The 25,667-nt window shown below is 43.1% G+C and overlaps 1 protein-coding gene across 1 annotated transcript; it reads right to left on the bottom strand.

Moving 5' to 3' along the window:
• Window positions 1–25,667, bottom strand: LOC106607336 (transmembrane protein 184B). The gene is made up of 9 exons (XM_014204203.3): window positions 25,133–25,667; window positions 17,886–18,113; window positions 14,433–14,598; window positions 7,828–7,918; window positions 7,465–7,540; window positions 6,401–6,492; window positions 6,005–6,174; window positions 5,659–5,865; window positions 1–2,036 (listed from the first exon to the last, which is right to left on the bottom strand). Exons 2-9 carry the CDS (start codon window positions 18,111–18,113, stop codon window positions 1,798–1,800), a joined length of 1,269 nt encoding a protein of 422 aa, XP_014059678.1. The 5' UTR covers window positions 25,133–25,667; the 3' UTR covers window positions 1–1,797.

The raw sequence follows: 25,667 nt of genomic DNA on the forward strand, positions 1-25,667 counted from the left end.
CAAAGTTCCGAAACATCTCTTTAGTCGTTTATTTTACATGAGTGCAAAATGTGTCAAGCAACCAAATAAACCAGGATTCAGTAATAGACACTATAGTTACACTACATCTCAGTGATCACATTATACCCAACTCTACATCTGTTTCTGCTTTCCCAGTAAGGCAGCAATAATTGGCACATGAAGGTATGGAAAAAGTGATTACACTGCACTTCATTTCCCTGACTTAAATGCAGTTCAAAATGATAGAGGGACACCATCTACCCTATCACAATTTCCCACAAACAAAATATATTATATATTTTCTAATGACATGAAACCAACTTAAATATCATGAAATATCAAACTGATCTGCAGAAATCACTGAAAACACATTGTTAATACTACATAGCTTATATACAATATAGCAATTTATCAAACTTTGTCATTAAGCTAAACATAACAGCAGACATGTCTTAAAAATTAGAACATTGAGCCCAAATTACACTACATAATTCAACATTTAAACCAATCAAACAATTGCTGTACAAATGTTATCTTCAGTGAGTTGAAAGGAACAATAACAGGAACATCAGAAACTATAAAGGTTCTACTCAAACTATTTACAATACTGCAAATGTTTTTTTTTAGGGTTAACATTGTAGAGCTCTGCTGAATTATACACTCTAATCCATGCTGAGAAAATTCACGAGAATACCACAACCCTCCAAGTTTGTGGGAGTCGGCCTTATCCTCCAATTTGTCTGTGGCATGTTAGATACAAAGGATTTCAAAGCGCCAAAGTCTAGAGTTTGAAGTTCCTACTCCAAAGTCAGTTGTGTCTTTGAAAAAAATAATTCAGTTCGTCAGGAGACCCAACAGAGGACTGCTGAGCAAATACTTCAAACACGCAAATGCAAGAAATGGTCCTTGAAGTGTCAGAGCCAGCCATGACAGGCACGATTCCTGGGTTCCCTCCTGAAGTCGTACATTAATCAGCTCCTATTTGAAACTCACATGAATCAGAGAGAGCGGAGTACATACTTCAGCGGCCAGAGAAGAGCTCAGTCACTGCTACGATAGAGACCGAATCAGGATCAGAGAAATTACCTAAATAAAAATTGCATCACTACCTGCCTTGTCTGATACGGTTCAGCAGACAGTCTATTTTCCCATAGTATCATGACTAGCAAGGCAGAAACAAAAATCATCTCATCACATAAGGTTATTCAAATCTTCATTCTGTCCCCTTCTTGATCGTACCGGCAGGAATTAGTCATTAAATTAACTGTCCAGTGAAAATCTCACTTTTAAAAGTTCATCATCTGTTAACTCGTACCCAAATAATGTTGTGGTGAAAGCATCAGTTGGAGAAAAACACTTCAGAAACCTCACCTCAAACTTGTATTTCAAACAGACCGCTTAAAACATGCTTGCCATTTCCTCATAGAGGATGATGTCATCCTCCTCAGCTATCTACTCGCATTAATATTTTTACCTCACCATTCTATTGTTGGGGTACGCTGACACCATTCCAACAGAGAAAAACTGCATACTTAAACATTTTTGGAAGGAAAACTTTCCCAAATGTTGTAATTAATTATATATAGATCATATTTCATAGAAATCTGGAAACACTGGACAGTTACTTTAAAACCAGGACTAAAGTAAAGAGTTCATCTTAAAAAAATAAAATGAAAGAAGATGAAAATGAACCACACGGATGGATGCCAGGTCTGACAGTGGGATATGCGGTGCCAGTGTTGTCCTGGGTGTGGTGAGGAAACAAAGACATGGATACTCGTGGTGGTGGGCGGCTCCTTAGAATTCGTCATCAGAGATAATCAGCAGGACTTTGTCAGATTTCTTGGAGCTCTTGCTGCTGCCACCTGTGCCTGCCTTGCCGTTGTTCTGGCTGGGCTGTACCACCTCCTGGGTGGACTGCTGGGTGTACTGCTGGTAGGCTGGGGAGAAGTTGTGGATGGCATCCTGGACCATGTCCCCAGGGTTCATCGTCTCCTTCAGACCACTGGAGATGCTCTGCATGGGGGCGATGTTGTCTAGAAGAATATAAGACACATTTTGACATGGTCATTTAACTTGTTTATAGGACATAACTTTGATCTGAATATCAAACCACAGAAAATACAAGATACAACATGAGAAATACAAGAGTAGTTACGCTTATGCAAATTAAATTCATGCATTTTTAAAGACAAGGTGCTGACAGAGACTCATTAGGAAAAACTCCCTAGTCCAGAACCACAGTTGATACAAATCTCACTAATGCAAATTAATTGGTTTTAAGCCTGTACTCAGTCCTTGTGCCCAGTGTTCCACCACATGAGAACCTCTTGTTAGTGTTCCTCTATTCTCAGTGTTGATGGATGAGAGCATAGAGAGAGATGACAGGGAGTCTGCAGCAATTCAGTGGGAGTGAGGAAGATGCTTCCTCTCCTCTGTCTACCTTCCCAGTCACTTCCCCGGCTGAGCTCCTCCAGCTGTGGGCCAGGCTGATACTTGACCCTATAATACCAGGATGTCTCATCCAACGCCCCGGGAGTGGTCCGGTACAGACAGAACCAACGCAGCCTTCTGTTTCAGGGTCAGCGACAGTGCAGTCTAGGCCAGGTCTCTGGAGGGAAGGCGGCACGGCGGAGGGTTCCGCTGTGCTTCAGGGTCAGAGTCGTGGTTAGGCATGCTCTCCTGAGCTTTTCCATCACAGCTGGCCTGTTTTGCAACTAGGGCTGGGGCTGGCCTCAGTCAGGGTTGGAGGAGGACAGCCTGGAGGTATATAAACCTCCCAAACCTCCACAGACACTGAAAACACCTTTACACATGGATGACCTTCTGACACTTCCCAGCACAGGGAGGGTTGGATGGGGCTGTGACTCTACAACGCTCAGCAGCTATATCAAAAGGCTAGACTAGTCTTAATGGGAATCCTTCTGGTTCAGGTAATGTTTATGCAGTCCAGTCACATACTATAGCACTGAATTATGACCTTTGAATTGATGCTTTGGTAAGAAAGAACAACTCCGTGGGGCATATAAGAAATGTATCCCCAACACCATGCATCCCTTTGAGAGGGAAAATTTACTTTCAAAACCATACTTTTGGAAACTCCTCAGTGAATAGTTTGGCTTCAGCTGCATTTCATTTACAAGTTTAGACCACAATAAAAATCTAATTTGCTGCTTAACTTTCTGCAGCTACATTATCATTAGTTAAATGAATATCAAATATAGCAAATGAATAATACATTTTGTGCACGAGCATGAACGCCGAACATGGGAGACATCCTCAATTCATTTTGATCACTCGGCAAGATGAAGAGAAAACTTTTACCAGTCAAATGAAATGGATATGGTAACACTTCACACTTAATCAGCATTTAGCGATTCCGTTTCTTTCTGCATGTCTGTCTCCTATAGCCCAAGGCCTCAGCAGGATTGCTGTTGCAGGAGGGAACGAGCCGAGATGATTGATATCTTCGCAGAAGTCTTTTCCCTTGGTCTCCATTTGTCTTCTGCTCGTGAAAGGTATTGACATCAGAGTGGTACCGCTAGTTCCTGCGATTAAGCGTATTGAGGCTATGAAATGCTCTTTCTATAGTGTGCTGGGCTAGCAACTTTCCTGTGAGCCATGAGTAATGATGAACACCCTGAAGACCGTTCCTCTGCTGACCTCAAGCCTGCGTGGTTCACACTGGCATTTACTCTCTGATGTGTTTCCCATTCCATGTTTACAGCCAGGGAATGGGACTGAAACTGCATTGTCACAGGTAACTTCCAAAAATAAAGGAAACACTTGAGTTAATGGGGGATACAAAGTATATTAAAAGCAGTTGCTTCCACACAGGTGTGGTTCCTGAGATAATTAATAACTTAACATCTCATTATTTTGTCTACCATGGCTCGGTGACTTTGAAAAAGGGGTCTCAAAGGAGCGTAAAGGGTTTAAAGTGTGTGGGGTCACTATATCGCCTACCCAATTGAACACTTAAGGGAAATTCTGCAGCAGACATATGGTGAGCCATATGTCTGGAACATCGAATTGCAAAGAAATCACAGTATCAAATCACAATACATACAGAATCGTGAGAATTGCAATACATATCGTATCCGCACCCAAGTAGGTTGATAATATCGTATCTGCCAATTTCCAGCCCTCTAAATGACCACTTCATCAGCTCCCAACAGATACAGTTCAAGTCGGAAGTTTACATACACCTTAGCCAAATACATTTAAAAACTCCGTTTTTCACAATTCCTGATATTTAATCCTAGTAACAATTCCCTGTCTTAGGTCAGTTAGCATCACCACTTTATTTTAAGAATGTGAAATGTCAGAATAATAGCAGAGATAATGATTTATTTCAGCTTTTATTTCTTTCATCACATTCCCAGTGGGTCAGAAGTTTACATACACTCAATTAGTATTTGGTAGCATTGCCTTTAAATTGTTTAACTTGGGTCAAACGCTTCAGGTAACCTTCCACAAGCTTCCCACAATAAGTTTGGCCCATTCCTCCTGACAGAGCTGGTGTAACTGAGTCAGGTTTGTAGGCCTCCTTGCTCGCACACATTTTTCACTTCTGCAAACAAAATTTCTATCGGATTGAGGTCAGGGCTTTGTGATGGCCACGCCAATACCTTGACTTTGTTGTCCTTAAGCCATTTTGCCACAACTTTGGAAGTATGCTTGGGGTCATTGTCCATTTGGAAGACCCATTTGCGACCAAGCTTTAACTTCCTGACTGATGTCTTGAGATGTTGCTTCAATATATCCACATTATTTTTACTTCCTCATGATGCCATCTATTTTGTGAAGTGCACCAGTCCCTCCTGCAGCAAAGCACCCCTACAACATGATGCTGCCACCCCCGTGCTTCACGGTTGGGATTGTGTTCTTCGGCTTGCAAGCCTCCCCCTTTTTCCTCCAAACATAACGATGGTCATTATGGCCAAACAGTTCTATTTTGGTTTCATCAGACCAGAGGACCTTTCTCCAAAAAGTACGATCTTTGTCCCCATGTGCAGTTGCAAACCGTATGGCTTTTTTGTGGCGGTTTTGGAGCAGTGGCTTCTTCCTTGCTGAGCGGCCTTTCAGGTTATGTCGATATAGGACTCGTTTTACTGTGGATATAAATACTTTTGCACCCATTTCCTCCAGCATCTTCACAAGGTCCTTTGCGGTTGTTCTGGGATTGATTTGCACTTTTCGCACCAAAGTATGTACATCTCTAGGAGAAAGAATGCGTTGATTTTCCCATGATGTCATGCAAAGAGGCACTGAGTTTGAAGGTAGGCCTTGAAATACATCCACAGGTACACCTCCAATTGACTCAAATTATGCCAATTAGCCTATCAGAATCTTCTAAAGCCATGCCATCATTTTCTGGAATTTTCCAAGCTGTTTAAAGGCACAGTCAACATAGTGTTTGTAAACTCCTGACCCACTGGATTTGATACAGTGAAATAATCTGTCTGTAAACAATTGTTGGAAAAATTACTTGTGTCATGCACAAAGAAGATGTCCTAACCGACTTGCCAAAACTATAGTTTGTTAACAAGAAATTTGTGGAGTGGTTGAAAAAAACGGGTTTTAATGACTCCAACCTAAGTGCATGTAAACTTCCGACTTCACGACCCCCCCCTGGACGTGTAGAAGTGCAGTTACCGTGTGTCCCTGGAAGTTCGTTCTTCTTCTCCTGGTACACGGTGCAGGTGAAGGCGTAGCGCAGGGCGATAGCAGCGAAGAACATCTCGATGCAGGTGATGAAGTTCTGCCAGCCTGCTGCCACTGTGCCGGCCCCCACCTCCTGGCCGTCGATAAACAGGGCGTTAGGGATGACCCCACAGCGCTCCAGGATGGCCAGCACCATACCTAAACAACAAAAGACAACACCTTCATGTGCTACTCCAGTCTAATGTATCAATTACAATGTATTTTGTAGACTTTTCCAACCCCATCGGGGTTTGAATCTGTTGATATTAAGTCAAGGTAAGTAAAGGGACCAACGCACCCTGCCAGAAGGACAGGAAGATGACAGATTTGATGGTGAGGAATTTGAGCACGGGTTCATAAGGCCTCAGCAGGTCACTGGTAGCGAAGAAGAAGAGGAAGAGAGCGTACAGGGCCAGGCTGACAGAGATGTTGTAGATGATGGTGATGTAGAGGTATCCTCCATTCACACTGCAGAGGGGAACAGGATCAATACAGACGTGTTAGTGGGGATCTTTGTACATTCACTTTCTGAATTTCCATCCAAATTGATGTATTACTCAATACTCGTATTGTAAATATCAATGTCTAATACTTTCATGTGAAATGTAAAAAGCAAAAACACACACCGAGTAGTGCAAGCATGTGAAGTGAAGTTGAATGGGTGAAATGGAATGGAATGAAAGGTTGTGCTCACTTAAAGTCTCCATCATGATATTTGCCAAAGGCCTGCAGGAGGATGGTGATGACGGCCATGATGGGTTTGACGACACAGAACTGAAGAGTGGCCTGCATGACATCAATACAGGATGGGACATGCATTGAACACAGACACAAAACAAGGAACAATGCAGGTGCCAACTACTTGGTGCTGTTTATTGGGTTTGAAAGGTAGCCAACTGTACTGTACGTCTTCAAACACTGAGTAATCTATAAAATGAATGAACATTTTGTGGAAATTGTGTGTCTATCAATTTGCAATGTATGATATACTATGTTAAAAAAATGCATGTATTGACATTATGCCAAAACAATGTACTGTCTGAAGTAATGTTAAAGTACACTAAGGGACATGTGATTGAGTTTCAAGGGTCAGTAGTTTTCCTTACTGGGGCCACCTGCAGACCTTTAAATGGGAAATGATATAGCAACTTTAGGACAGGCCGGTGCTTTTGGATTAGACGTCCTCCTCTTGAAACCCGGAGTAATCTCTAAATGCAGTTATTGATCCCATTCCCTCCAACTTGTCGTCTCACAGAGCCAGAGCAGATACATTTCTATCCCTTCCAACTCTGCTACCAGAGGGAAGAGAACAGCAAGGTTGTGCTTTGAAACCAGCCAACATAGGAGTCCAGCCAGAACATGCCGAGTGTTAATCAGCTCCCTTTTCTGGACGTCTATTGACTGTTCTGAGGACATACCTTTCAGATCCAATTGACATCAGGGTAAGACTCAGAGCACAGACTGCATCCCCAAGACACTATGGGGACAGTAAAGCTGACAGCTCATGTTATTTCTCTGTGCTTATTACAAAGCTGCTTTCACCTGTTCTCAGATTGCTTTTATTTTCCTTTTTAACCAGTCAACCTTATCCTCTAAAAAGTGGACAGCCAATTATAATGGCTGTCATTTCGCAATAGAGGCGCGATCTTGATAAAAAAGTTAAACGAGGTGACATTAAAATAACAAAATCACAATTTCCCATTTCCATATTTTCAGAGTGCTTTCATCACCCAAGCAAGGAGGGAGATGGAAACTCACCTGTTTACAGAATCTTAAAAAGCCAATAGAGTAGCTTATTCCACCTAAGCAGCAGGTACCATATATACAGCTCGACCTGGGAATGATAGAAAATGTGTGGTCACAACTGTATGCTGTGAATGTGTACCAGATTTAAAGACATTCTAGTGTCCAAAATACAAGACAGCACTATCCTTGAAGTCAGACTACCTTAAAACAAGATCAAGACGTTAATTCACAGAAATTACAGCCTGACCCTGGGTGACTGCAAGACTTGCAATACAAACTGAAAATCCCCAACATTCTGGGTGGGTTGTTTGAAAGCTACTTGCATAGAGTGTAGAATGAGACCATGGTATGGGGGATGGGACTGGGAGCACTCACTCAATGGACTTCCCTCGGATCTCGGACATGATGGCACTCTCTCCCCCGAGGTACTCAAAGGACAGGCTTAGGAAGTTGTAAATCACAAATGCTGTCATGGAGAGAAGGGACAAAGTCACTCACATACATTTCTGTACATTATGACACCACAGCCACTGCTAGCTAGCCAACTTTACCAACTAGCAGTACTGTAGAAACTAAATACATTACAACGGAACGATTTGATTAGTGTAATGTTAGCTAGCTACATTTACATAGTTGTCTACGTATCAAAGATAAAAGACAAAGGTAAACGCAGCCACTGCTAGCTAGCCAACTCTAGCAGCTAGCAGTACTGTATCATTTTTAGTCAATAAGATTTTTGCAACGTAAGCTTAACTTTCTGAACTTTCGAGTTGTGTAGTCCACTTGTGTAGCTAGCAGGACTGACTTTGTGTTAGCTAGTCAACGTTTAATCACTTCTGCGTTATGAAAGGAACTAGACACGGACACGAATGATCCATTGGTAGTTGGTTGTAACCAAGTATTGGTGCTAACCGTGTGTTATTGGATGCTAGCATGCTAGTTAGCTACGGCGTCATAGGACACGGTGCACTGGGTGGGTTTCACGGAAGAATACTCTACCAAGTTATCTAGCTGAATAAACTAAGTTTGAGCCTATTCCTGGAAACATTGAACCACTGTAGTTTACATCAATTATAATTTCTATAGTGGAAGTTGGAAAAGTTATATTTGAGTGTTTCAGTGAATGGTTAGTGAGGGGGGCCCTGCTCTCTCGCTTCCCCAGTTGTTTAGTTAATTTTCATTCCAATCTCCTTTGCATTAGCGTAGCCTCTCCTGTAGCCTGTCAACTATGTGTCTGTCTAGCCCTGTTCTCTCCTCTCTGCACAGACCACACAAACGCTTCACACCGCATGGCCGCTGCCACTCTAACCTAGTGGTCCCAGCGCGCACGACCCACGTGGAATTCCAGGTCTCCGGCAGCCTCTGGAACTGCCGGTCTGCGGCCAACAAGGCAGAGTTCATCTCAGCCTATGCTACCCTCCAGTCCCTCGACTTCTTGGCGCTGACGGAAACATGGATTACCACAGAAAACACTGCTACTCCTACTGCTCTCTCGTCTGACCACGTGTTCTCGCATACACCGAGAGCATCTGGTCAGCGGGGTGGTGGCACTGGAATCCTCATCTCTCCCAAGTGGACATTCTCTCTTTCTCACCTGACCCATCTGTCCATCTCCTCCTTTGAATTCCATGCTGTCACAGTCACTAGCCCATTCAAGCTTAACATCCTTATCATTTATCGCCCTCCAGGTTCCCTTGGAGAGTTCATCAATGAGCTTGACGCCTTGATAAGTTCCTTTCCTGAGGATGGCTCACCCCTCACAATTGTGGGTGACTTTAACCTCCCTACGTCTACCTTTGACTCATTTCTCTCTGCCTCCTTTCCACTCCTCTCCTCTTTTGACCTCACCCTCTCACCGTCCCCCCTACTCACAAGGCAGGCAATACGCTTGACCTCATCTTTACTAGATGCTGTTCTTCTAGTAATCTCACTGCAACTCCCCTCCAAGTCTCCGACCACTACCTTGTATCCTTTTCCCTCTCGCTCTCCTCCAACACTACTCACTCTGCCCCTACTCAGATGGTATTGCGCCGTCGCAACCTTCACTCTCTCTCTCCTGCTACTCTCTCCTCTTCCATCCTATCATCTCTTCCCTCTGCTCAATCCTTCTCCAACCAATCTCCTGATTCTGCCTCCTCAACCCTCCTCTCCTCCCTTTCTGCATCCTTTGACTCTCTATGTCCCCTATCCTACCGGCCGGCTCGGTCCTCCCCTCCTGCTCCGTGGCTTGACGACTCATTGCGAGCTCACAGAACAGAGCTCCGGGCAGCCGAGCGGAAATGGAGGAAAACTAGCCTCCCTGCAGACCTGGCATCTTTTCACTCCCTCCTCTCCACATTTTCTTCCTCTGTTTCTGCTGCTAAAGCCACTTTCTACCACTCTAAATTCCAAGCATCTGCCTCTAACCCTAGGAAGCTCTTTGCCACCTTCTCCTCCCTCCTGAATCCTCCTCCCCCTCCCCCCTCCTCCCTATCTGCGGATGACTTTGTCAACCATTTTGAAAAGAAGGTTGACGACATCCGATCCTCGTTTGTTAAGTCAAACGACACCGCTGGTCCTGCTCACATTGCCCTACCCTATGCTTTGACCTCTTTCTCCCCTCTCTCTCCAGATGAAATCTTGCGACTTGTGACGGCCGGCCGCCCAACAACCTGCCCGCTTGACCCTATCCCCTCCTCTCGTCTCCAGACCATTTCCGGAGACCTTCTCCCTTACCTCACCTCACTCATCAACTCATCCTTGACCGCTGGCTACGTCCCTTCCGTCTTCAAGAGAGCGAGAGTTGCACCCCTTCTCAAAAACCCTACACTCGATCCCTCCGATATCAACAACTACAGACCAGTATCCCTTCTTTCTTTTCTCTCCAAAACTCTTGAGCGTGCCGTCCTTGGCCAGCTCTCATGCTATCTCTCTCAGAATGACCTTCTTGATCCAAATCAGTCAGGCTTCAAGACTGGTCATTCAACTGAGACTGCTCTTCTCTGTGTCACGGAGGCTCTCCGCACTGCTAAAGCTAACTCTCTCGCCTCTGCTCTCATCCTTCTAGACCTATCTGCTGCCTTTGATACTGTGAACCATCAGATCCTCCTCTCCACCCTCTCCGAGTTGGGCATCTCCGGCGCGGCTCACTCTTGGATTGCGTCCTACCTGACAGGTCGCTCCTACCAGGTGGCGTGGCGAGAATCCGTCTCCGCACCACGTGCTCTCACCACTGGTGTCCCCAGGGCTCAGTTCTAGGCCCTCTCCTATTATCGCTATACACCAAGTCACTTGGCTCTGTCATATCCTCACATGGTCTCTCCTATCATTGCTACGGAGACGACACAAAATTAATCCTCTCCTTTCCCCCTTCTGATAACCAGGTGGCGAATCGCATCTCTGCATGTCTGGCAGACATATCAGTGTGGATGACGGATCACCACCTCAAGCTGAACCTCGACAAGACGGAGCTGCTCTTCCTCCCGGGGAAGGACTGCCCGTTCCATGATCTCGCCATCACGGTTGACAACTCCATTGTGTCCTCTTCCCAGAGTGCTAAGAGCCTTGGCGGGACCCTGGACAACACCCTGTCGTTCTCCGCTAGCATCAAGGCGGTGACCCGATCCTGTAGGTTCATGCTCCACAACATTCGCAGAGTACGACCCTGCCTCACACAGGAAGCGGCGCAGGTCCTAATCCAGGCACTTGTCATCTCCCGTCTGGATTACTGCAACTCGCTGTTGGCGGGGCTCCCTGCCTGTGCCATTAAACCCCTACAACTCATCCAGAACGCCGCAGCCCATCTGGTGTTCAACCTTACCAAGTTCTCTCACGTCACCCCGCTCCTCCGCACACTCCACTGGCTTCCAGTTGAAGCTCGCATCTGCTACAAGACCATGGTGCTTGCCTACGGAGTTGTGAGGGGAACGGCACCTCCGTACCTTCAGGCTCTGATCAGTCCCTACACCCAAAGAAGGGCACTGCGTTCATCCACCTCTGGCCTGTTCGCCTCCCTACCTCTGCGGAAGCACAGTTCCCGCTCAGCCCAGTCAAAACTGTTCGCTGCTCTGGCACCCCAATGGTGGAAAAAGCTCTCTCACGACGCCAGGACAGCGGAGTCAATCACCACCTTCCGGAGACACCTGAAACCCCAGCTCTTTAAGGAATACCTGGGATAGGATTAAGTAATCCTTCTAACCCTCCCCCCCCAAAAAAAACGATATAGATGTACTATTGTAAAGTGGTTGTTCCACTGGATATCATAAGGTGAATGCACCAATTTGTAAGTCGCTCTGGATAAGAGCGTCTGCTAAATGACGTAAATGTAAATGATGGAATGTTGTTTACAACACTGATACTAGGTTTTGCAAGTGGGGTAATTTTCAAAAACAATAATTCAACGTCACGGGTCAGTCCGTTTGAAGATGGAATCCGTAGTAGGGGGAAACAGCACCACTGGCCGCTCTACCACCATGTTTATTGTTTTTGTTGCTGAGCTGAGGAGCGTCGTGCAGCATGGTAAAACATTTTTGCAGTAGATATTGTGCTCTACCGCGCGTGCAATAATGTTGTAATATCACAAACGGGTGTGGCTGTTTCACCATTAACTCTTTACACTCGTGGGAACTAGCCTACATGGATAGGGCTACATTTTTTTCAGAAGAAATATGAAATGCATAACCATGGTAGCAACTGAAAGGGAACAGTTTAGAGATAAAGGGGAAATTATTACACCAAAAGGTGAGGACACAACAGTTCACCTGACAAGACTGAATCCAAAACATTACACTGTTGATTTTATGTGCATTTTACATTTACTGTACTTTTCACCGCATCTGTTGATTACGAAATCTGAAAATACTCTTGATACATTCAGTAACATGATGAGAATATTCCTGGAAAATGTGGGGTAGGCGCAACATAAGGAAAAAAAAAAGACAAGGGTTTGAGTGAGAGGTCCAAGTGGCTACACACCTCTCCAAAGTGTGCACAAGTAATTTCAATGCATTTTTATGACTCAAGAAGAGTCTTCCACTGTAAGGTGCTTTTCGCTCTCCTAGCTGTTCCATTGAGGAATTAGAGCAAGCATATTTTTTGTTGTTTTGAACACAAACCTGCTATCACTTAATTACTGTTGTCGTTTACGCAATTCAAAAACAGACCATTACAAATCACAATCTGGGTCAGGTGGGCATCATTTGAAAGCTTGTTCTATTGCCAACATGACTAGCTAAGTTATAAAATACGATCTTACAATTTCAGGCTTTCTCAATGCAATACAGGGAAACAGATCATTTTGGTGCACATAGAAAGGAGTCGTGACTGCATTCAGGTACGTGTGCCACGGGGGAGATTTCTTCACGGTAGACAAACATAGGCTCATTCTGTTCACAATAACCCTGGGTATGTCATCATGTAACTGTACATTAAACATAGTGATCATAAACGTTGACACTGTATATGACATGAGTTTTATGATATGGAAATGTGAAGTGCACATTTGGACTCACGGGTGTTTGGCTTACTTGTATGACATCAAAGCGGTATTTATTATAATCCTCAATTTCTCATCTTTCAAAATACATAAGAGTTCTCTTAATTTACAGCACTTCCCTCACTCAGACAACAACAAAAATTGCTAAAGTCAACCAATTAGGGGGAGGGATGGGAGTGACATCTTGTCACGCGCGGTGCTCAAGTTCAGCACGGATGTCAGTCAGAACCCATACAGCACTGAAGTGCATCTTTAACATGTTACTGTACAGCCAATGCCTTCCAATTTAGCCGTTTATTGGTGCCCAAATCTGCCATTTCAACCCGTATACGGGTACGAGTGTAAAGGCTACCGATTCCAGCTAATCTCAGTAAATATTCATGTTCTGTCTGTAGAAATCATTCATGATAAACATGGATTTTAAAGATAATTTGTCAACCTGTGAGCATTCTGTGCTGCAGGTAATATTGTGGGCCAGATTGTGATGATAGCACTGTAGAGATCTTACATCCTAATTTAGAAGCTGTGGAAACTGAAATTAGACTTTGGTGAGAGGGTTTCACTTAACAATAATCATATTTTTCACCAATCAATGTTTACCTCCCCACCGCTAAGAGGTTTAGGATGGTTCTCTGTCCTCCAAATCCTTCCTAAGCCTTGGATGCTATTTCAGGAGGGGTTTAAAAAAAAGCGAATTCAGGTTACACTCTCAAGTATCAGGGGCACAGAGTTTCACAGTGCTTTAGCCCTGGCCATGCTGACTCAATGCAATGCAGTTAACCTGCTTTCAGATGCTATTTTTAAAGAGCAATCTCCACCACCAATCATAAACGTGTCTCAAACACTAAATGAGTCTGGTCAATAATGTATGTGAAATACTAATAGTTTTGTCCATATATCAAATTACACAATTCTGCATGTGATTCACCTCTGATATTGTTAAAGTACTACAGTCCTTTCTTATTGCTTCGGTACATAATGACTATTAAAGAAAGGCTTTTCAGAGTAAAATTCATGAGACATTAATAATTTAATGTGAAGAATAGCTAATGAGGAAGATTAACATTTCCTTTGTGTTTTGAATTAAAAAACAACTCTTGACTAGTTTAGTTCGGATTAGAATGATCTCAACTAAAGTACATCCCTTTTCCACCTTTTGCAAAGAATAGAATACAAAAATCACTAAGCCTAAGAGGAAAAAAAGACAGGTCTGAAAGTCTACACGCCCTGGAAACAGAACAACATGAACAATAGGGCCTCTCTGCCCAATGGGAAGAACTGACAGGTGAGGAAAAACAGGTTGGGCCAGTCCGTTTTAGCTTCAATCAACTCATAATAGGTCTACCGCCAGTCTAAATGTCATTACTGGCCAGACAGAACCCGCCCGGTGTCGGACTACTGCCGCCTGTACAGGTGCTTATAGAGTAAACCGCTGTCAGGGCGCTGGCTGAGATATGAGGCAACAGTGAAGGGGAGGAGAAGGGTGGGGTTGGTTTGTTTACCGTACCTTCATAACAGTCTCGGACGGAGTCAAAGTAGACATAGTACTGGTCGTTGCTGATGAAGAGCAGGCTGAGCCAGGAGTCGAACGCATAGATTGGCACGATGAAAAGAATGCGAATGATGTAGCGCTGCTCGTTAGGGACTGTGTAGGACCTCAGGTGTGTGTAGATCTGGAAAACACAGAAACAAAACAAAAATTGTTATTTAAAAAAACAAGAGCACTGACTAGGCAAAAATGCATTGAGGTATTCAAATCCCAGTTTCAGCCCCTAGACCAACCATTATGAATAATTGAGCTAAACCGGACGAGCAGTATTAGGGGGCCAGTGCTTCAGAGATGGGTTCTTATGAATAAACGGCACTTCCTTGGAACCCTCTCAAGGCACGATTTGGCTATCACACAGGGCCCAACAGGCTTTAGAAGGACAGCATTACAGCATTGACTAAAATATATATAAAAAAGGACCGTGTCTGTAGATTTGGGGTCGAGAGGTAAGAAAACGATAAAGGAGGGTAAAAATGAAAACCCAGAAAGATAACACTGCATAATTGGGGTAACAAGGTGAGCGGGATGAATTTTTGCTGATCAAGACAAAAGCTTGACTGAAAAGTGAATGTCTGTGTTATAGGATCAACTCCGCTAGAGATGTGTTACACTGACGTTTTTACACTTGGGAGGGAGAACAGAAAGAAGTAGAGGGGTGCACTGCTTCAAAACCTGTGTCTCAGACTGTTGAATTTGATTGAACTCTTCGACTTCACTGAATCATTTTAAAACATAATGCAGTATGTGAATGCTAAATGGTGTGCCATGACTCCCTATTCTAGGAACCAACATTTTTCAGAATTGGAGTCAAGGCCATGGGGTGAAGGAAAGTTCAGAGCATCCATTACATAATTCAAATCAAAATTAAATCAAATGTATTTATAAAGCCCTTCTTACATCAGCAGATGTCACAAAGTGCTTATACAGAAACCCAGCCTAAAAGCCCAAACAGCAAGCAATGCAGATGTAGAAGCACGGTGGCTAGGAATAACTCCCTAGAAAGGCCAGAACCTAGGAAGAAACCTAGAGAGGAACCAAGCTATGAGGAGTAATTAAGTTGTGAAGCACATAATCAACTACATATTTTCAGGGGCAAATGCCAAAGGAAACTAAAAGCTCATAATCTAGTGATCCATCGTATACAGTACACCAGCAATGGTCAGAGTTGAGTATTGCAGTTTGATCCATTTCAAGTGGTGCACCCTGGCATTTCTTGACTTCAGATCCACTCACACAGACTCATGCAATATGATTGAATGGCCATTAGAGGTGGCACATTAGAGGCTGGCCAGTGCCAGGGCGTGATGCATGTGGCTCTCCTGAGAAGTGAAGTGAAGCAGGCTGCAGACTGGCTGGTGGAAAGACTGCGGTCCTCCAGGCTCCATAATGCTGAGCTGACAGGTAGACAGACAGAGCTGTGCCCTGGGTAATGACTCTGCTCTAGCCTGACTCAATACCCTTCTGTCTTAGTTGAGCAGTAGCCCAAGTCCAACCCCCAGCTAATTTCAGTTAGTCTGTGAAAGGCGTATAACTCCACCTCATAACACTCCCCAGCCCGCCCCTGGCACTGACAGCTGTGACACACCAAACGTCCATGTTGGAATGAGAAAGTCTGTGGAGTGCCTCGCGTTTATACCAAGCAGTGTCCGTGAGAAAGTGAGAGGGGCGCGCACTGAGCATGACGGTTCTATACAGAACACCCAGACAGAATGAGAAAACCACACATCACACTGACTATAGTGTGATATCATGACCCTCCTCTCTCCCTGACAAGCTGCCCCGGGAAGTGGGAGGTCTGAACAGTGTAGTGTGTCAGAGAACATCAGTAACACTCCATAGCACTGTAACACCTGGTGCTTTGGACCACAGTGAGCAGACAGGGACATCTAAGGTCAGCATCGACCAGCATACGGTGTTAGCATGCAGATTGGGAGAGGAGGAGAACTCTCCAGAGACATTCTTACAGAGGAAAATCTGATGATACACCAGAATACTAAATAAAACCAATCCTGTCGGGAAGGCTGTTTTTAATCTCCCTGCATGCTTGCCTCATGCAACCCTGCAACTATCTCACGGGCCACATATGTTAATGTCTGGCCTGCTTCGATGGGGAATGGATGGGAAAACAAACTACTCCAGAACTAAACAGATGGGCGGAACGGGAGACTCCATAGAATGCCAAATTGACAAAAAAAATGTTGCGTGTCGTGAAAAAAACAAATCTAATTTAAAAACTCCTTTTATGAACAATTTCAATTTTATAAAGACATGTTAAATCTAGTAAAAAAGGGCATTCTTGCTATACCAGAGGTATGCCAACTTCTGCCTGATGTATTTTCAGTAATAAAGTATGAGCTGATGATAATGTGAAACGTATCAGAAATGTTGCAACCAGCGTATAGAAAAGGTCAGCACATGAACCCTGGGGACAATAACACCATCATATTCCTATCTAGAAATATGTGATCATCTAAATCTCCAACCAGAGCCAACACAGTGGGACTCCCTGGGGGCTTCCTGTCTATACAGCCGCTAAAGGTTGGATGGACCCATTCTCAGCAGCACTCAGGTTTATCGGTTCATCAGCACAATATGAGAAGAGACGGCTCGCTCCCCAATGCAGAGCAGCAGAAAACACACGGGGCCTCTGCTGATTGCCCTTCGCAAAACGTGATCCTCTCCTTTTATTGCGACGCTGGAAATGTGCAGGTGTTGTCGAGGTCACCTCTCTGCTGATAATGCATGCCATTCAAATGTACACCCTCTCTGGAGTTGATGAAACCCCAGTCTGATGATAAGGATCACCATTGTCTCTACTGAAGGATTACAGCAAGAGACAGAGTAAATAGCAATAACTGAAGAAAAAAAAACACCCTTCAGTAAGCCTATACTGAATGTGAATATAATCATGGTTAGGCCTTACTATACTTGACTAAAGTTATATGACTGCTCTGCCCGGGCCATTTGATCGATGACAGCTCTGTTTGCATTGTGTCGTTATCAGTGGTAGTCACGGTCAACGGAAGTGCCCGCAAACAGCAACACTAATGGATCACCTAGTAACAATTAAGAAACAATGACACACTATGAACAGACCGTCACTTTACAGATAGGGGCCAATTAACTATCACACTCAGTCGTGCCTCTCAATGATGGAGAAAGTAGGTCTGGTCAACAATAGATACTGGATCAAATGTAGAAGTGAAAAACAAAAAGTATTGTCTGGCTGGAGTCTTTGCCCTCTGGTAAGGGTGTAGACAACCCACAACACCTACCTAGCTCCCATTACATATTTGCATTTGTTTGCCTAGAAGCTGAGTGATACTGACAACGCCTGGAGCCATGCTTTTTGTTTTCTAGATTCACATCAAAACAAGTACAGAGGCAGACAACTGATATAATGTAACCTACCTGATGGCAAGTGAGGAGCAGCGCTGACCAGACGAAGATCCCCGACAGAGCTTGAGCAGCGGTCGTATTCAAGAAGATATCGTGTGCCACAATAGTCCCATTCCCTGTTTGAATTATTGTCATGTTGGATATGTCTGACTTGTTAAGAATTGGAGATGCGAAACGCATCAGAGACTCATTTTGGGGGACTTCCGAGTCCATCGCCATCGCCTCTGCTGAGCTGTTCATCTGAAACAATAAAAAGTGTTGTTTCGGTAAATGACGAAGCTTTAGGCCAGGGATCGACAACTAGCGGGCCCATTTTATCTTGAGTGGATAGTCAGGGGGCTGGAATATAATGACAAATAATTTCTAGACTTCAGATTGACCGCAAGAAGCCCAAACAGATACATTATTTGACTAAAACATAAATCATTTCAAACCTTGCTAACATTTGAAAATAATCACATACAGTTGAAGTCGGAAGTTTACATACACTTAGGTTGGAGTCATTAAAACTCGTTTTTCAACCAATCCACAAATTTCTTGTTAACAAACTATAGTTTTCGCAAGTTGGTTAGGACATATAGTTTGTGCATGACACAAGTAATTTTTCCAACAATTGTTTACAGACAGATTATTTAACTTATAATTCAGAGTATCACAATTCCAGTGGGTCAAAAGTTTACATACACTAAGTTGACTGCCTTTAAACAGCTTGGATAATTCTCGAAAATTATGTCATGGCTTTAGAAGCTTCTGACAAGCTAATTGACATCATTTGAGTCAATTGGAGGTGTACCTGTGGATGTATTTCAAGGCCTACCTTCAAACTCAGTGCCTCTTTGCTTGACATCATGGGAAAATCAAAAGAAATCAGCCAAGACCTCAGAAAAAATATTGTAGACCTCCACAAGTCTGGTTCATCCTTGGGAGCAATTTCCAAAGGCCTGAAAGAACCATGTTCAGCTGTACAAGCAATAGTACGCAAGTATAAACACCATGGGACCACACAGCCGTCATACCGCTCAGGAAGGAGACACGTTCTTTCTCCTTGAGATGAACGTACTTTGGTGCGAAAAGTGCAAATCAATCCCAGAAAAACAGCAATGGACCTTGCAACTGCACATGGTTTGCAACTGCACATGGGGACAAAGATTGTACTTTTTGGAGAAATGTCCTCTGGTCTGATGAAACCAAAATAGAACTGTTTGGCCATAATGACCATCGTTATGTTTGGAGGAAAAAGCGGGAGGCTTGCAAGAACACCACCCGAAGAACACCATCCCAACCGTGAAGCACGGGGGTGGCAGCATCATGTTGTGGGGGTGCTTTGCTGCAGGAGGGACTGCTACACTTCACAAAATAGATGGCATCATGAGGAAGTAAAATTATGTGGATATATTGAAGCAACATCTAAAGACATCAGTCAAGAAGTTAAAGCTTGGTCGCAAATAGGTCTTCCAAATGGACAATGACCCCAAGCATACTTCCAAAGTTGTGGCAAAATGGCTTAAAGACAACAAAGTCAAGGTATTGGAGTGGCCATCACAAAGCCCTGACCTCAATCCTATAGAACATTTGTGGGCAAAACTGAAAAAAACGTGTGCGAGTAAGGAGGCCTACAAACCTGACTCAGTTACACCAGCTCTGTCAGGAGAAATGGGCCAAAATTCACCCAACTTACTGTGGGAAGCATGTGGAAGCCTACCCCAAACATTTGACCCAAGTTAAACAATTTAAATGCAATGCTACCAAATACTAATTGAGTGCATGCAAACTTCTGACCCACTAGGAATGTGATGAAAGAAATACAAGCTGAAATAAATCACTCTCTACACTATTATTCTGACATTTCACATTCTTAAAATATAGTGGTGATCCTAACTGACCTAAGACCAGGAATTTTCACTTGGATTAAATGTCAGGAATTGTGAAAAACTGAGTTTAAATGTATTTGGCTAAGGTGTATGTAAACTTCCGACTTCAACTGTATATCACTTGGATCTGATTTGCGGGGTGTTTTTACAGTCTTATGTCCCATACTCCACACACACACACACACTTCCGACCCTCTCCTTTTTCCATTTTGTTACGTTACAGCCATATTCTAAAATGGATTAAAAGCACAAAAAAAATATTTAAAAAAAATAAGAATGTATGAAATGTATGCATTCACTACTGTAAGTCGCTCTGGATAAAAGCGTCTGCTAAATTACTAAAATGTAATGTAAAATGAAATAAATCAATCTACACACAAAACCCCATAAGGACAAAGCGAAAACTTTTTTTTTTTATGTTTGCAAATGTATTAAAAATTAAAAACTGAAATACCTTATTTAAGTGAGTATTCAGACCCTCTCCTATGAGACTAGAAATTGAACTCAAGTGCATCCTGATTCCATTGATCATCCTTGAAATGCTTCTACAACTTGATTGGAGTCCACCTGTGGTAAATTCAATTGATTGGACATGATTTGGAAAAAAGGCACACCTATCTATCTATATAAAATCCCACAGTTGACAGTGCATGTCAGAGCAATAACAAAGCCATGAGGTCGAAGGAATGTTCCGTAGAGTGCCGAGACAGGATTGTGTTGAGGCACAGATCTGGGGAAGGGTACCAAAATATTTCTGCAGCATTGAAGATCCCTAAGAACACAATGGCCTCCATCATTCTTAAATAGAAGAAGAGCTGGCCGCCGGCCAAACTGAGCAATCAGGGGAGAAAGGCCTTGGGGGAGAACCTTCCAGAAGGACAACCATCTCTGCAGCTCTCCACCAATCAGGCCTTTATGGTAGAGTAGCTAGATGGAAGCCACTCCTCAGTAAAAGGCACATGACAGCCCGTTTGGAGTTTGCCAAAAGGCACCTAAAGGCTCTCAGACCATGAGAAACAAGATTCTCTGGTTTGATGAAACCAAGATTGAACTCTTTGGCCTGAATGCCAAGCATCACATCTGGAGGAAACCTGGCACCAGGATCGAGGGAAAGATGAACAGAGAAAATTACAGTGAGATCCTTGATGAAAACCTGCTCCAGAGCGCTCAGGACCTGAGACTGGGGTGAAGATTTACCTACCAACAGGACAATAACCCTAAGTACACAGCCAAGACAACGCAGGAGTGGCTTCGGGACAAGTCTATGAATGTCCTTGAGTGGCCCAGCCAGAGCCCGGACTTGAACCCAATCTAACATCTCTGGAGAGACCTGAAAATAGCTGTGCAGCGACTCTCCCCATCTAACCTGACAGAGCTGGAGAGGATCTGCAGAGAAAAATGGGAGAAACTCCCCAAATACAGGTGTGCTAAGCTTGGAGTGTCATACCCAAGAAGACTTGCTGTAATTGCTGCCAAAATTGCTTAAACAAAGCACTGAGAAAACAGTCTGAATACTTATGTAAATGTGATTTATAATGCTTTGGCAATATGGGGTATTGTGTGTAGATTGATGAAGAAGAAAAAAACACATACATTTTAGAATAAAGCTGTAACACAAAAGAATATGGAAAAATGTGGAAAAGGTCAAGGGGTCTGAATACTTTCCGAATGTACAGTATGCATGTGTCTGTATCTATCTATCTATATCTATCTATATCTATATTTTATATTTGAGATTCTTCAAACAGCCACCCTTTACATTGATGACATCTTTGCACACTCTTGGCATTCTCTCAAACAGCTTCACCTGGAATGCTTTTCCAACAGTCTTGAAGGAGTTCCCACATATGCTGAGCACTTGTTGGCTGCTTTTCATTCACTCTGCGGTCCAACTCATCCCAAACCATCTCAATTGGGTTGAGGTCGGGTGCTTGTGGAGGCCAGGTCATGTGATGCAGCACTCCATCACTGTTCCTCTTGGTCAAATAGACCTTACACAGCCTTGATGTGTGTTGGGTCATTGTCCTGTTGAAAAACAAATGATAGTCCTACTAAGCCAAAACCAGATGGGACGGCGTACCACTGCAGAATGCTGTGGTAGCCATGCTGGTTAAGTGTGCCTTAAATTCTAAATAAATCACAGACAGTGTCACCAGAAAATCACCCTCACACCACCTCCTCCATGCTTCACGGTGGGAACCACACATGTGGAAATCATTTGTTCACCTACTCTGTCTCTCACAAAGACACGGCGGTTGGAACCAAAAATCTCAAATTTGGACTCATCAGACCAAAGGACAGATTTCCAACGGTCTAATGTCCATTGCTCGTGTTACTTGGCCAAGCAAGTCTTTTCTTATTATTGGTGTCCATTAGTAGTGCTTTCTTTGCAGAAATTCGACCATGAAGGCCTGATTCATGCAGCCTCCTCTGAACAGTTGATGTTGAGATGTGTCTGTTACTTGAACTCTGGGAAGCATTTATTTGGGCTGCAATTTCTGAGGCTGGTAACTCTAATGAACTTATGCTCTGCAGCAGAGGTAACTCTGGGTCTTCCTTTCCTGTGGCGGTCCTCATGAGAGCCAGTTTCATCATATCGCTTTATGGTTTTTGCGACAGCACTTGAAGATTTTTTTTTCTCCAGATTGACTGACCTTCATGTCTTAAAGTAATGATGGACTGTTGTTTCTCTTTGCTTATTTGAGCTGTTCTTGCCATAATATGGACTTGGTCTTTTTCCAAATAGGGCTATCTTCTGTATACCACCCCTACCTTGTCACAACACAAATGATTGGCTCAAACGCATTAAGAAGGAAAGAAATTCCACAAATGAACGTTTAACAAGGCACACCTGTTAATTGAAATGCATTCCAGGTGACTACCCCATGAAGCTGGTTGAAACAATGCTAAGAGTTTGCAAAGCTGTCATCAAGGCAAAGGGTGGCTACTTTGAAGAATCTAAAACATATTTTGATTTGTTTAACACTTTTTTGGTTACTATATGATTCCATATGTGTTATTTCATAGTTTTAATGTCTTCACTATTATTCTACAATGTAATTTTTTTTAACAAAAAATGGAATGAGTATATATATATATATAATATATATATATATATATATATATATATATATATATATATATATATATATATATATATATAAACAGAAATATAAATGCAACATGTAAAGTGTTGGCCCCATATTTCATGAGCTGAAATAAAAGATCCCAAAAAATGTCAATACACACAAAAAGCTTATTTCTCTAAAATTGTGTGCACATTTGTTTCCTTCCCTGTTAGTGAGCATTTCTCCTTTGCCAAGATAATCCATCCACCTGACAGTGTGGCATATCAAGAAGCTGATTAAACAGCAAGATAATTACACAGGTGCACCTTGTGCTGGGGACAATAAAAAGCCCCAAAATGTAGTTGTCACACAAAACAAGGCCACAGATGTCTCAAGTTGAGGGAGCGTGCAGTTGGCATGCTGACTGCAGAAATGTCCACTAGTGCTGTTGCCAGACAATGTAATGTTAATTTCTCTACCATAAGCCAACTCTAACATTGTCTTCGAGAATTTGGCCTCAGAAACGCAGAACACGTGTAACCACGCCAGCCCAGGACCTCCGAAACCTGCTTCTTCACCTGTGGATTTGTCAGGACAGCTGATGAAATTGTGGGTTTACATAACTGAAGAATTGATGCACAAACTGTCAAACTTTCTCAGGGAAGCTCACCTGCATGCTCATCGTCCTCACCAGGGTCTTGACCTGACTGCAGCTGGCAAATGCTCACCTTTGATGGCCACTGGCACGCCGGAGAAGTGTGCTCTTCACGGATGAATCCCGGTTTCAACTGTACCGGGCAGATGGCAAACGGCGTGTATGGCGTTGTGTGGGCGAGTGGTTTGCTGGTGTCAATGTTGTGAACAGAGTGCCCCATGGTGGCGGTGGGGTTTTGATACAGACAACGAACACAATTGCATTTTATCGATGGCAATTTGAATGCAAAGCGATACCGTGACAAGATCCTGAGGCCCATTGTCGTGCCATTCATCCGCCGCCATCACCTCATGTTTCAGCATGATAATTCACGGCCCCATGTCGCAAAGATCTGTACACAACTCCTGGAAGCTGAAAATGTCCCCAGTTCTTCTATGGCCTGCATACTCACCAGACATGTCACCCATTGAGCATGTTTGGGATGCTCTGAATGGGTGTGCACGACAGCGTGTTCCAGTTCCCGCCAATATCCAGCAACTTCGCACAGCCATTGAAGAGGAGTGGGACAACATTCCACAGGCCACAATCAATTCTATGCAAAGGAGATGTGTCACACTGTATGGTTTTCTGATCCATGCCCCTACCATTTTTTAAAGGTATCTGTGACCAATAGATTAGGGCCTAATGAATTTATTTCAACTGACTGATTTCCTTTTATAAACTGAAATTGTTGCATTTATATTTTTGTTCAGCGTAGACAGATAGAGCTCAGAAAACGTGGGGGGCCAAATAAATAATTTGGCCAGCAGGTCGCCAGTTGGGGAACCCTGCTCTAGGCGCAGTTGTGGAAAAAGTATGCGATTATCATACTTGAGTAAAAGTAAATATACCTCAATAAAAAATGACTCAAGTAAAAGTCACCCAGTAAAATACTACTTGAGTAAAAGTATAAAAGTATAAATCATTTCAAATTACTTCTATTAAGCAAACCAGAAGGCACCCCCCAAAACACTACTTAAATTGTACTTTAAAGTATTTTTACACCACTGTCTAGGCTACATACATATAGGAAAACATATTTTACATTTCCTAAACATTTGCATGACTGAATCAGGGCTGCTGGTTTATGAAAAAGCGCAGGTTCTATGAGCTGCGAACTTCTTAATAACGAAACAAAAACTATAAGATCACAACTCCAGTATAAAATACCATTAAAAACACTAGCAGATCAGCTCCATGTGATTTTAATTTGGGAACTCTGTTCCAAAATATTCCCACGCATAATAGAGATATATATTGAATTGTATACAAAATGTGGGCAAGGGTTGAAATGATTATGTTTTAGTCTTCTTGCGGTCTATTTGCTATCTACAAATGATTTGTAATTATGTTCCGGTGTTCTGGCAGAGGGGGGATTTTCGGCACAACACCCGCCCATGAACACCCGCTCAAGGAAAAAATCGTCCCGCGGCTGAATCTACAGTAGTTGATAATCCCTGTGATAGGCCTATGTGAATTATCAAGACAAAAACATCCACAGCTTTAATAATCTGTCTGAGAAACCTGTTGCATGGGCAAGTCATAGCCTACACACATTTTGTCCAAACAAATATTTGTAATGACTTAGTTATATGTAGGCTACATAGGTAAAATACTGAGGTTTACCTTAGCGGTCTGTAGACTCGATGGCCTTGACCTAACGTTACTGGTATATCCACATTGAGCGAAATAGACTTCAAATGGAACGGGGTAGGTGAAAATCGTGCCGTTTCTCAAAAATAAATTAGACTGGAACAATTAAGAAATAAAGACGATTTAGCTGATGTTATCGAATACCATTACCAGTGAGCTTGCTATGAGAAATGGCTTCCTTTCAAAAGGTACGAACGAAGGATTCAATACTTCCTTGTTGTGAAGACAGGTGTAATGCGAGTTCGAAGTCCACAGAGCCGGTGACTCAGTCAGTGTAGGTTATTCGAATAAAGGAGGATATGGGCCTATGTTTTAATTCATGTTCTAATAAAAGCGACACAGATAATACCGAATATATCCTCTTTGGACTGTTGTCCCTTCTCAATAAACTGCAACATCAAGGATTTATTCATTGCGCTGTTTCTGTTTCAAAACGTTTCGTCGCAACATAAACCGTTTTAAGCCAAAGGAAAAGGTTTTGCAACGAAAACGAGTTTCAATTGGACAA

The sequence above is a fragment of the Salmo salar genome, chromosome 06 (genome assembly GCF_965601325.2).
Source record: "Salmo salar chromosome 06, fSalSal1, whole genome shotgun sequence".
NCBI classification, from domain to species: Eukaryota; Metazoa; Chordata; class Actinopteri; order Salmoniformes; family Salmonidae; genus Salmo; species Salmo salar.